Source organism: Diadema antillarum, unplaced genomic scaffold, assembly GCF_040938485.1.
Source record: "Diadema antillarum isolate AM-2024a unplaced genomic scaffold, OU_Dant_1.0 scf00000055, whole genome shotgun sequence".
Classification (NCBI taxonomy): Eukaryota; Metazoa; Echinodermata; class Echinoidea; order Diadematoida; family Diadematidae; genus Diadema; species Diadema antillarum.
This window is the reverse complement of record NW_027270944.1, coordinates 200,809-214,616: the sequence shown is the minus strand read 5'-3', so window position 1 is coordinate 214,616 and position 13,808 is coordinate 200,809. Positions and strand designations below refer to the sequence as shown.

At 38.7% G+C, this 13,808-nt stretch overlaps 1 protein-coding gene across 1 annotated transcript in view; it reads left to right on the top strand.

Moving 5' to 3' along the window:
• Positions 1–13,808, top strand: part of LOC139715766 (histone lysine demethylase PHF8-like) — a 30,682-nt gene that overhangs the window by 8,936 nt on the left and 7,938 nt on the right. Inside the window, exons 6-14 of the mRNA XM_071627307.1 lie at positions 621–819; positions 1,091–1,259; positions 2,213–2,300; positions 3,057–3,163; positions 5,273–5,367; positions 6,431–6,460; positions 9,197–9,283; positions 9,897–10,070; positions 12,235–12,443. Coding sequence (XP_071483408.1) covers positions 621–819; positions 1,091–1,259; positions 2,213–2,300; positions 3,057–3,163; positions 5,273–5,367; positions 6,431–6,460; positions 9,197–9,283; positions 9,897–10,070; positions 12,235–12,443 — 1,158 coding nt within the window. The remainder of the gene's footprint in view (positions 1–620; positions 820–1,090; positions 1,260–2,212; positions 2,301–3,056; positions 3,164–5,272; positions 5,368–6,430; positions 6,461–9,196; positions 9,284–9,896; positions 10,071–12,234; positions 12,444–13,808) is intronic.

The following is a 13,808-nucleotide window of genomic DNA, read 5'->3' as shown; positions in this document are numbered from 1 at the left end:
GTATAGGCCCCATGCTGATGGGCTTTCTCTTGAAGGAACATGGTCCTGGTGGTTTAGTCAAATGCGTACGCGGGCGCACAACGCAAGTTTCCTATAGAGACCTACGCTATCGACTCCTCTTTAGTGCTTATGCTTTGGCCCATTTCCCCGAGTCCGAAGAAGTCCCATCCACTGTAGTCAGTGGTCCAATCACAGTTCGGCTCATGATTCGACTGAGGGGGATGGCAGCTTTAGCAAACTTCTTTTGTGATGTCATACTAACAAGCACATAAGCACGCTTCCTGGCATCACTACAGACTGCATGACGCGCAGAGAAGACAACAAAGGCAATGTTACCTGGCAACACCTTCGGCAATCTTTGTATCAATGCTAACGGTGATCGGCAGTATCATCCAACAGTGCCCTCTAACCCACTGGGACTATGCGCCTTTAAAAAAAAAAAGAAAAACTGAACTGTTCGGAGTGACAAAAACTAGGAACTCTTTGACATAACTTCTGATATGACACAAACATTCAGAGAAACATATGAGCTACTTATCCCAAGAGACCTGCTGTATTATTTCTTTATTTTATTTTTTTTTTAATTAATTAATTAAATTTTTTTTATGCCCTTTTTGCAGGCTGTCTGACCTAGTGGAGGCTCCAAGGTTTGTGAGAAAGATCAGCTGGGTGGACAACATCTGGCCAGAAAAGCTGCCTGAGGACTGTCCATACGACAAGCCACAGGTGTCCAAGTACTGCCTCATGGGTGTCAAGGACAGCTACACAGACTTCCATGTAGACTTTGGGGGAACTTCAGTGTGGTACCATGTATTACGGGTAAGCTTAGCACTGCTGGAGAGTGCGATAATACAAGTATTAATGGGGAAATATGTTCCTATCATTATGAGTTTATATAATGATACAGATACACGTATTTCATATCGCTTGAGACCGGGAAGGAACAAACTTCAAAGATGATTCAAATTTCGATGGCGATGTGCGGATGTACAGGTGATAACCATGTTATGCAAATATTGATGCAGTATGTCAACACGACACCTAAACATTCAATTAGTGGATACACCTTGCATACTCTTTCATCACCCAGGGGGAGAAGGTCTTTTACCTCATGGAGCCAACAGATGAAAATCTGAAGGCGTACGAGAGCTGGAGCAAACTTGACCAGACAAAACAGAGCGAAACCTTCCTCGGCGACAAGACGGGCATCTGCTACAAGTGTGTGGTCAAGCAGGGGCAGACATTTTGTATACCGACAGGTAGTCATATATTTCTCATCTTATTATGGCTCCATCAAGATACATTTACTCACTGTTCAGAGCCAATTCACAGAATTGCAAGTAGCAAGAGGGATGGCTCCTGCCACTGAGGGCGGCATACTTGATTTTATTGTGACATAAACTTTCTGGCCGTCAGTCCGCCCCCCCCCCCCCCCCATTTCAGGACAATCCCCTCTCTACTGAAAGAAGCAAGAAGTTGGAGTTCTTAAGTCTTAAGATGAAGAGCATTGATAACTCTAGAAATAATAGCTGATGCATAAGCAAGTAGATTTTGTGGGACAGATGTCTTTGTACCCATAACACTGATGAATCTCACTGTGTTATTTACCCTTTTTCTGCAAACATTCATACACTTCAGGCATTACGGTGCTGGATTGATAATTCTCATCCCTGTGCTAGTTATATAATGCCATCAGATTTTTTGAAATCATAGTTGTGTATTTGATTACAAGATAAAAGGGTTCTAATGAAGGCTTTCTCTGTGATTAATTTTTGTAGAATTTTATATTTAGTGGTTTCTTTGTTTATTTGTCTTCTCTTCTTTTTCTTTTCTTTTTTTTCTTTTTTGGTGGGGATGGAGGGTTAGGGTCTGTAAATGTGAGGGAGTGACTTTGCCAGAGTAGTCTACTACTGAGTGACAATATACAGCAGTAGAACATGACTGCAGTAGAGATGCCAAGTCTCTGTCATTCTGCAGGAGACTCCTTGGTTAAGTTTGATGTCTGTTCATACCCTGACATGAGATTATAAAAAGCCTTCCTGATTGGGGAATGATTTTGACTAGTTGAGGTGCATGTAACTCACAGATTTCTTGCTGCTAGCTCTGTAGAACCTGCCCAATTTTGACGTGCAAATATTGGCAGCCCCGCTGGAGGACAGTGCTCATGATATGATGACATGTCTAGTTGCCATGGTGATGTTTTTTATATCAGGATGGATCCATGCGGTCCTCACAACAGTGGACAGCCTCATCTTTGGTGGCAACTTCCTCCATGGGTACAACATCGGTCTACAAATCAAGTGGGTTCCATTTTTTCTCTGAAGTTGAATACATAAAGGCATTAAATGCCTCTGGGAATACAGTAGGGGACTTGTGAAGTGCATGATATAAATAAAAGGATCACTACTGAAAAGACAGGGTACATTTAGCCAATGTCATATTCAATATTCATTGTCAAAACAACATCATAAGTTAAAATCTGCATACAGTTTGTGCGTGTACATTTTCTATATTGACCATCAAATGTCCAGCAAGATTGGTTTCCAGAGACTCTGGAGTGTGCCCACCAAAAAATAAATAAATAAATAAATAAATAAATGAAATAATAATAATAATAATGATTTAGATAAATGAATAAGTACACAAACAAACAAAGACAAAGGGAATGTAAATTTGAAGAAGAGCAACAATTAATATATTGTTCAAAGCTGTCTTCCGAAATTGCCGTTATATATTTGTACTTTGATGGTATGGAAAATATTAGTGAAAGTTCATCAAAAGTTTTCTGTATTTCCATTGGGTACTGTCAGTGTGCATTATTTAGTTCACTTTAACTGTCATAAGTGTAAAGATTTTCATATTGTGCAAAATGTGTATTCAAAAGAGGAATGAAATCCAAAATAACTGAGTTTTTGATGGAACCCTTTATTGCAGTCGGCAAGGAAAACTATGGCTTCCTACAGTGTGCATCTTAGGGCTGTTCACACATGCAAAACATACGTGTTTACAAGTATTTCCGGTGGTCTTGATATGCATTTTTTCTCTTTAACTCCTAGAATCAATGACCTGGAAAAGAGAGTGAAGACACCACCTCGTTTTCAATTTCCTTGGTTTGAGGCCACGATGTGGTATGCAGCACGTCACCTCCTTGACACACTGAGAGGTGAGAATGTTTTTTCTGTAGGTTTATTAAGCATACATTACTTGTGTGGTGCCATTATTGTTACAACCAAAATATGTTGTTCACCTTTAGAATGTCTTGTCTTATTGTGCATCAGTATGTTATGGGGGTCTGCAGAGGTTAGCAACCTGTTTGATATGTCCTCAATTCATTCTACTGCACATTTTGTGCATTAAGTTTGAGGCATTTTTTATGCCTCCGCCAACGAAGTGGCCGGAGGCATTATGTTTTCGGGTCGTCCGTCCGTCCGTACGTACGTCCGTCCGTCCCGTTTTGTTTTTGTCGATATCTCAAGAACCGTGAGGTTGTTTTGCATCAAACTTGGTATGAGGGTATATCCTGGGGGAATAATACTTTATTTGGATTTTAGGGTCACGGGGTCAAAGGTCAAAGGTCACAGGTTATTTTGTGAAAAAAGGTTGAAATTTCATGTTTTTCTCCATATCTCGCAAATGGTTCAAGGTATCTTCATGGAACTTAGTATATATGCATGTACTGATGGGCAGTGATTATCTAGGGAAGTTGGGGGTCATAGGTCAAAGGTCAGGGGTCAAAGGTCAAGGTCAACTCCTCAAAATAAAACTACTTTCCTTATATTTATGCAATGCCTGAAGGATTTTTTTTTTAACTTGATGTATGCATGTATAACCCAATATATATTCTGTGGGAAGTTTCTTGCCAAAAGGTCAAAGGTCAAAAGGTCAAGTGAAAGTGCTAAATTGCACTTCTTCCTCCATATCTCAAAAGTACATTGTAACTCAAGGTATTATCATGAAACTTACATATTTATGCATGTTCTACCTAACAGTGATTCTCTTTGGAACTGTGAGGTCAAAGGTCAAAGGCCAGGTTTAGATAATACTATTTTACCATTTGATACTGAAATTATACTTTTTCTCAATACCTTGAAAATTACTCAATGCATAAACTTATAAAAGGGTCAAAAGTCAAGTAAAAATCATCAGTTCCCCCAAATACCTGCACTCTGACGTTTTAATCATTCATCCAATTGAACGTAGTTCTAGGAAAGTGAACATTCAGCACATTTGTGGCAAATCTGTCATTTTAATATTTTGCCAATTGTGTGAAACTGTCATCACACATTGTCAAGACATTGTACTATAGACCTATTAGGAGAACCATGCATTATTGCGGAGGCATACACCAGTCGCGGTAGCGACATTTCTAGTTTATAAATTCAAATTATCCTCTTCCAACTTTGACTCTTCTATTCTCACACTTAAAGGTAAAACATAGTTTTCATATATCTGCAGAAACTATTGATTTTTGCTCTAAAATAGACAAATGTATGCAAAAGAAATGTGTTAAATAATTCTGTGATAACACAATTTCTTTTGGGTAATAATAAAAATGTGAAATATGAGCTCAAAAGGTATGCCAACAGTTTTGCAATTTGAGAGCAGGTTCTATCATGGTGGCTACGTATTGTTCTCTATAGACAGTCATCGATAATTGACATATTGGACTGTAGCAATATCCATTTATCTTCGGCATGAGAGTGAATTTCATGCAGCTTGTTGGGAAAATACTGCTGCAGGCACAATCAGTCATCGTGTAACCTACATAACCATTACTGAACGGGTAAGGCACTTCAGAAATAAAAGACGAATACTCAGTTCTAAATTATTTTACACTTAAAACACTCCCAAACCACACATTATCCTGACAATCCTGACAGAAGCCAGACAAGTTCCTAGGGAGACCCTCTCGATGTACTGCAAGCAAATTCAATATGGTGGAAGATGAATTTTGAGCTCTTCTGAGAACTATTTTTTACCTTTAGCAGTACATCTTTCACCCTCAAACAAATGATATTCCACTGTATGTCGTCTTACCCTTTCCAATCACTGTAGATTATGCAAATATTGGAATGGTTGAAGAATTGGAAAGCACCTTGTGACATTCAGCTCGGTTTAGAAGAAGAGAGGGTAAGCTTGTAAGAGGAGGTCTGACTGTTTGTAGATTGCTTCACTTTGCCATCAAATTTACATCACAATGAAACAGTGTCAGCTGCAAATCACAAACAATTCTTTGTGGTATTCAGTTTTGTTTTATATTTTTGAAATGCAGCATGCAAGGAAGACAAGAAGAAAATATCACCACACATAGTGAGTGGTGTTCAGGACCTATGCAGTACTCTGAAGACTTGGACCAACAAACGTGAGGTAATGTTCATTTACTTTGACAATTCAAAATATATATGCCATATGTTACTGATTATCTTTTTTGTTTTTAATCAGTTGAGGTAGTAGTTGAAGAGTTTGTTCGCAAAAATCGATAAGTCCATGTTTGCCAAATGGAGATATTTGCGATTAAAGGTCATGAAAAATAAAGAGATTAATAAGAAAATTTGTGCTTCTTTTGACCATAACTTCAAAAATGTACCTTTATATGTACTGATCAATATGTCATTCAAAAGGTATTATTTTGTACTTTATGACAGAGATCGTACTTCAAAATCTTCAAAAATGGACTTATTGGTTTTTGCGAACAAACTCTTCAGTTGTACACATTAGTGTGTGCTTGTTTACTTGAAAAGTTGTATGTAGAAATCGTTGAAATTGTGAGTGCTTTCCTGTTGATATCATCTTGAAATTGGTTGATTTTGTTAGGATCTGTAGTCCATGGTGGGTATTAAAATGTGTATGTTTGATAGGGTTTCAAAGAAACTGTAACTAAGGTGTTACTGTTCTATGAACTATTGGTAGTGCATATATTTGTTTCCTTCAAAATGCAATATATACATAAACTTGCACTTTTGTCAGCTATGTGTAATCATTCTTTTGATTTTGGAATGTTTTTTTTTTTTTTGCATTATTTGTTGGTATGTTGGGTAAGCATAGACATACTTCAGCAAAGTGGTGAAAGTAAGTGTCTGAAGAAAGTGTTCTTAATTAAAGTAGAATTCATTATGGGACTATGAACAGTGAAAATGCTAATGTGCAGTAACAAGTGCGAAGAAAAAAAATAGTATGCCTGATACATTTGTATGTTTATTGATATATATGACCTAATACTCTCTCACTAATGTGATTTGCATTTTCAGTTTAATATGGTCAAATGTATTGATTTTCTAACATTTACATGCCTTATGTAAATGTTGCATATTTTCCTAGGTTTTAGCAACTTATCTTTCTGACAAACTCATTAAATTTAGGTCCAAAATGTACAGTACGAGTATTACAGTCTCTTGAATTTATGTGAATATCTTTTTGTTGTTTCACAAAGCTGCTAAAGGCAGTAACAAGAACAATGAAAGTAAGTCCCAGTCATGAGTTATTTGTTCCCCCCCCCCCCAAATTAAAATTTCATTTAGCTTTGTGTTTCTTGGTGAACCATTGGCATTCTAGAGTAGTACTATTTATACATATGCGCTTCTCAAACTCCACTCCAAAGTAAACTCCCTGTAAATTTAAATTTATTTGATATAATCAGAAAAAGCAGCGCTGCCGTCTTGCTTGCATTAATATGCATAACTTCACACTTGTCTAAGTGACCAGTTTCTTGATGCCTTTCTATCTGTCGTGCAACCTATCTAAAATATCAAATGGCATGCTTAAAAATAAAAAATGTATCAGTTGCCCAAGCTGCAAGCTACACTCCAGGATTGACTGTCGTATGATACTGCAAAGGAATAGATAAGTTCTGATAAATGAGTAGATTATATTAATAATGCGACACATGGGTGGTTCCAAGTAAAATATTCGTTCGTTAGGTCTGAGAAATGTCATAGTTACTGGTGGTTTTAAATGTGATACAAAAAAGTGGTCGGTATGACAATGCAGTCAAACACATTTATCAAATTCATAAACCAAGAAATGTTTGTTTTGGTGTTTTATGTACCCGTTATTGAAGGACAGTCGGAACATGTCATAGGATCCTCCAAGAAGAAACTTGTTCGATTATAATAGTGACAGATATTTTGTGCATGCTTGCTTGTCCTCGCAATGTTTAACCAGCGTAACTCTTACAAGCAGTGTCCAGTATGCATGACCGATATCGTGGCTGCACTGTCAATTTCATTGTAAAGTCCTAGCTGCGGCATCTCATGCGTACAGAAGTATATGCACCTGAGTAGCATTGTGTGTCCCTCGCATTGCCCGTGTTTTCCTGGTATCGGTACACTAGCCCTGTGAATTCACATAGCATGCCATTACTCAGCAGAGAAAGCTTATGGCTCCCTCTGCGTGTACAGAAAAGAAAAAAAAATCGATATCATTAATTGCTCACAGTAACATGTATTAGAGTCTGCCATAACATGTCTTTTAAAAAGTTTGCCATTAGGTATTGATGAACCTGTGTGTACATGTTAGTGTTGAATTGAGGATGTCTTCTTCATGAATGTAGCTGTATGTAACTATGTTACAATGTATTTGCCCCCTTCACATTCCCTGCTGTACATGTAAAATCAACTTGATACACTTGGATTTATCTTTGTAGCATGGAAGTTTGTCACAAACGTTTCATTTTTTTGGGATCATTCGAATATAATTTGAATACACATGTATGTGGTTTCCTTCAAATTCTCAGCTGTTTAAAACGAAGCAGTGTCCCCCAGTTTACCTTCCTCATCATTAGCTACTTTCACTGAGTATAGTGTCTCATACGCAGCATCCTCTTGTACCCGTGAGAGTTGACATTTGGTGACACATAAGGCGCAGTCAGACTGGCAAAAGATTGCGAAGTTTAAGATCGCGATCTTTAAGATCTCGAAGTTTTGCCAGTGTGACCGCAAACTTCCTGCGAAACTTCCCACTCCAACTAGGGATATTTCCCTCACCCCCGTCACACTTATCTATCTGTTTGTGGGCGGTGTCTCCGAAGCGTGAGGCCATTGTCATGTACAGATGTGCATTGTTACGTCACAATCACTAGCCATTGAACAGCGCGCTCTTTCTTCTTTCTTGCGCACGCGTACCAATGACCCAAACTTCACGATCTTAAACTTCTCGATCTTTTGCCAGTCTGACCGTGCCTATAGTCAGTAGTATGATCACAATTTAGTCACCAACCAGAACTGGAGGTTTGTAAGAGCTGTGACGATTGGCTACAGGCTACCCACTCCTCGCACCATGACAACCTTCACCATCAAGTTAACTGTCCAATCAAATATTGCCTTTGCTTTGTAAAACTCCGTGATAAATTGTGAATCCACGCAGCCCCCTTCTTTTTTGTATGCATCCATTCCTGCAAATGATGTTTATGTATTTTTTTTTTTTTTTTTGCTCTGTAAGCATTGATGACAGAGGCTTTATTATTTACACATAATTGCTATTATGTTTGTTTTTTTTTCTATTTATCTTATACATAGAAGTTATACACAATTCTGTTGAAAATGCTGTGTGCTGGTCCTGGTCTACTTGATAATGTATTACATCATCACTTAGAATTAGTTTGTCATGGAAACGAAATGAAGACACAGAGAACCTTTTTAACCCTTTCTGTGCCTAAGACTTTGGACAATCACCACTCAAAGCGCACAAATGGTTAAGATCCTACCAATTCTAATGTACACTCTGTGGAATCAGAACTGTGTAGAACTGGTCTCACAACCTTTGACAGAGAAGTGGCACACATGATACAAACAGTGTCATGCGACACAAAATTGAATTGTATGTGATGAAAGAAACACTGCCAAGCATGCGCAAATATTTTTCCTTGTTGATGAATAACAGTAGCACACCCCCAAAGCTGTCTCTAACATTACCAGTAATTGTTGTATGATAGTATGTATTTGCATGTTTATGTTTTTGTTTATGTCTAAAAGCATGGAAGACAATGTCAGTGAGATTTTTTATATTTTTTTGAAAAAAAAAAAAAAGAATCGAGCAATTTTTACCACACCACAGTAGTTGAGAGATGAATGTTACATATTTTTGAATAGGTGTGTCACACGAACCAATTCTTTTTCTCCGAATTGTCATAGTTTTCATCATCTGTGCTTTATGTTGTTTATTCACTTTTTCAGTTTCTTATTTGCCCCTTTAAATTCAGTTGAAGCACCATGAACAGGAAATCCCCGAGACAATCAATCACACCAAACTACTCAAAGATCTTGCCAAAGAAGTCAAAGGATTTGAGGTAATGTTGCTCTGTCTGTATTTCTTTTGTCCTTCCCTTTTTTCCCATTTTCATTTCTGTCTTCTTATTTCTTTGTGGTATTGTTTGCATTCTCTTTCTCATTAACTTCAGTCTACACTTTCATACTGTGATATTTTCTACATATAATAGGCAAACAGTATTTAGTATAATTAAACTGAGCAGAATAGAGAAAATATGTCAGTTTTTTTAGTCTTGTGCATTCACATGAAGCAGGTAGCCAACATCAATTTTGGTAGCATACATTGCAGCTAGAAAAATGTTAATTTGTTTCAGTGCTGCAGCATATTAAGCTATCACATTCACAACCTCATACTCTGCCTGGGCTGCATTAGATTGATTGATCGATGAATTGACAGAACAATGGAAACTTCTTGATGTACTTCACAAAATCTTTGAGAGGTGTCTTAACAATGTTTGCCCCAGCCCATTTGACATTGTATCATGCATTCAAACATAAAGAAAATCATTTACGTGAGAGCCATCATAGACGAGGGTTTTGCAGCTACAGAGTAAAAAACTCTACATTGTCAGCAAATGCATGAAAAGCAAACCAAAAGAAAATCTCTCTTCTTGTGGTTACCTCGTGAGCCAGGCTGAAGCTGCAGGGAAGAAGGAGAAGAAAAAGTCCAAGAAGAAGACCAAGATGGACAGCAAACACATGGAGGCCCTGGAGGCTCTCCACAACGAGACCAAAGAGAGCCTCAAGGACTCCCAGATGGCGTCTCATCGCCTCCCGGCACTCGTCACGGGTCACCTGCACGGTGTGGTGAGTGTCGTCCAGAGTTGGGTGTGCTGTCCCCCCCCCCCCCCCTTATTAAAGGAGGATACGAGCAATGTGACCCCTGTCATTATACCCCCGCCAAACGAAGTTTGAAGGGGGTGCAAATAGGAATCAGCGGACGGGCGGTCGGTCGGTCGGGCGGTCGGGCGGTCGGGCGGTCGGGCGGTCGGTCGGGCGGTCGGTCCGTTGCAAATCTTGCGTCGCGAACTACTTCCTCAGTTTTCAACCGATTCCCATAAAACTTGGCACAGATGTGTGCCTTGGGTTGTAGATGTGCAAGACAGTACCCAAAAGTACGTTGCCATGGTAACGGCATATTATGGGCAAAAATGGGTACAAATCTTGCGTCGCGAACTCCTCCCACAGTTTTTGATCAATTTTTATGAAATTAGGTACAGATGTTCATCTGAATATGTTAATGTGCAAGACACATATTTCCGCAGTGGCAAAAAGTGCGTTGCCATGGTAACGGCATGTTATTGGTAAAATATAGGACAAAATGCTTCATGGCAAAACTGCTTCATCAGTGTTCTTCCAATTCTCATGGAATTCATAGTGAATGTTTGTCTTAGGATATAGGTCAGCATGACACATTTCTTGACAGTGACAAAAAGTATGTTGCCATGGTAACAGCTCACATATTATGAGCCAAAATGATGGAAAATTTTGTGTTGCAAACTACTTCCTCAGTTTTTGCCCAATTTCCATGAAACTTGGGACAGATGTGTGCCTTTGGTTGTAGATGTGCAAGACGCATTTTTTGACAGCACCCGAAAGTACGTTGCCATGGTAACGGCATATTAATGGCAGAAGATCAAGGAGAGATCTTGCGGATTTAACTACTTCCTCAGTTTTTTGACCAAAGCTTATGAAATGTGGCACACACCTTGATCTTGGTGGGAAGATGTGGAAGACATATTTTTCGGACGTGTCGGAAGCTGCGTTGCCATGGTAACGGCATATAAATGGCAGAAGATCAAGGAAAGATCTTGCGGATTGAACTACTTCCTCTGTATTCGACTGAAGCTCATGAAATGTGGCACACACATTGGTCTTGGTAGGAAGATGTGCAAGACATATTTTTTGGACGTGTCGGAAGCTGCGTTACCATGGTAACGGCATATTAATGGCGGAAGATCAAGGAAAGATCTTGTGGATTGAACTACTTCCTCAGTTTTTGACAAAAGCTTATGAAATGTGGCACACACAATAGTCTTGGTGGGAAGATGTGCAAGACATATTTTTCAGATGTGTCGGAAGCTGCGTTGCCATGGTAACGGCATTTAAATGGCAGAAGATCAAGGAAAGATCATTCCTTGGGTAAGACTGTCGTCACGGGGCGGGGGTATTAATCACCTTCAGTGATATTTCTAGTTTTAATTTTGCATCATTTATGGATCAAATAAACTACAAAAGAAGTGGTATCATTGTACCTGTGTAGGTAAGTGAACTCCCATTATAACAAACATGGTTATAACGAAATACTCATTAAAATGAAGCAAAAATTCAGATCCTAAATATTATCATCTCTGTATCTTATATACTTTACTTTTTGGTTGATAACAACATTTCAATATAACAAAAGAGAACTGCTGGTCCCCCAGGTTTCATTATAATGAAAAAATAATAAATGCTGCTGGACGGATATAGGCAAAGAAAACACAATGTATATTGTTTGAAAGCCATTGGATCAGGAATGAAAATTAAATGATTAGAATCTATGACAAAAAAATTTACAACTGTGAGTGTTCACATATCGAGGTTTGATAAAAATTGTCAATTTTTTCTATGTGTATTATGTACGAGGGCTGCACGCAAATCAAGCCATGCTTAAGCTGTGGCCCTACTGTATTATTCATTATACGGTTGTATTGCTGATACTTTTCTGCTGTTCATTGTGTAAAGGCAATGAAGAAAAAATGTTTTGTTAACAACTGATGTTTATGTATATGTGTGACTCCAACAATGTGTATATATATACATGTACATGTATGTTCATGTACAATGATAATACAGGAATCAATAAATCACATCAAATCAAATTTTCAAAATTGTAAGAAGAGGTTAATCTAACAATTTTATTATAAATTTTTCTTTCTTTTTAAGTTTGCCATTCATTTCAGTATCTATTACATTTAATTCTTCACAGTATAGGGCACAAGCTCAGGATAAAAAGCCATCACTGAAACTACGCATTCCAAAAAGTGATTCCTTCGAATTTGATCCGACATCAACAACCGCGGCCTCGTCAACATCAGAAAGTGAAGAAGAACGGTACAGAAGAAGGCGGAAAGAAAACATCGATTCTCGTAACTCTCAGACCCTCAAGCTGGTGGTATCAAATGGCAAAATTGTCAGGTAAGGACAATGGGGGATTTCTAGTTCGGTTCTAGTGCTAGTGCTAGTGCTATCTCACCTCTAGCACTGGCAATAAAACCGAACATGAAATCAGTTAAAGATAATATAAAGTTTGGGTACCTCAAAAATTTCCCTGAATTTCCTTGTCTTAGTTTGTGTTTTAGGTCAAAGTACCTTTCATATAACTAACACTGTGAGACTTACTCGCCCCAAAGTGCTCTCATGTCTTAGTAATCATGCAATAATGGTTTCGTACCAGAGCCGTTAGTTTGACTCGCCACCGTACGACGAGGTACAGTGTAGTACTGTACACGTATTGTACGAAACCATTATTGCATGATAACTGCGACCAGAAGCCCCATACGCATAGCTAACTGCGACCAGCAGCCCCATACGCATAGCTAAATGGGGCTTCGCATTGTAGCATTCAGGATCATGACAGACCATAGTATCACGGGTAAATATCAACTTAAAATCCAAAAATTTCTTCAATTTGAAGACTTACCAGTTAAGTTGAAGTATTGAAAACAGGCTTCGGGCAACGTTTGGTTCTGCCAATAGTCCCTTTCTGTTCGAATGGATGACTGAATGTGACTCGGTCGAGAGGACTTTGGGAGAGCTAACACTGTACACTGAATACTACAACCAGCGCATGCGCACACATCACATGCGCACAAATTTCAAATCCATGAACGGATAAGATGTCTGTGTGCGCATGCGCTGGCCGTCAATTCAGTGTAGCTCTCCCAAGGTCCTCTCGACCGAGTCACATTCAGTCATCAATTCGAACAGAAAGGGACTATTGGCAGAACCAAACGTTGCCCGAAGCCCGTTTTCAATACTTCAACTTAACTGGTAAGTCTTCAAATTGAAGAAATTTTTGGATTTTAAGTTGACATTTACCCGCGATACCAAAGTCTGTCATGATCCTGAATGCTACAATGCGCAGCCCCATTACGCTATGCGTATGGGGCTGCTGGTTGCAGTTAATTGCATGATTACTAAGACATGAGAGCACTTTGGGGCGAGTAAGTCTCACAGTGTTAGTTATATGAAAGGTACTTTAACCTGAAACACAAACTAAGACAAGGAAATTCAGGGAAACTTTTGAGGTACCCAAACTTTATATTATCTTTAATGTTGGGAAGATGACCTCAAAATTATGATGTATTGCTGGTAGTTGGTGTTGGGCCCAGTGTTGAATGTCGTCTGCTGAACCAAGCTCCACCGTTTGTGTAAGCAATTTACATGCTTTTTTTTCCCCCGTATTGGCTAACACTTGCCCCTAGAGATTATCCTCTTTGTCATTCATGTTCAGTGCTGATTTTAGTGTTGCCGTGAGAGACCCACATTCATGTCCATAAT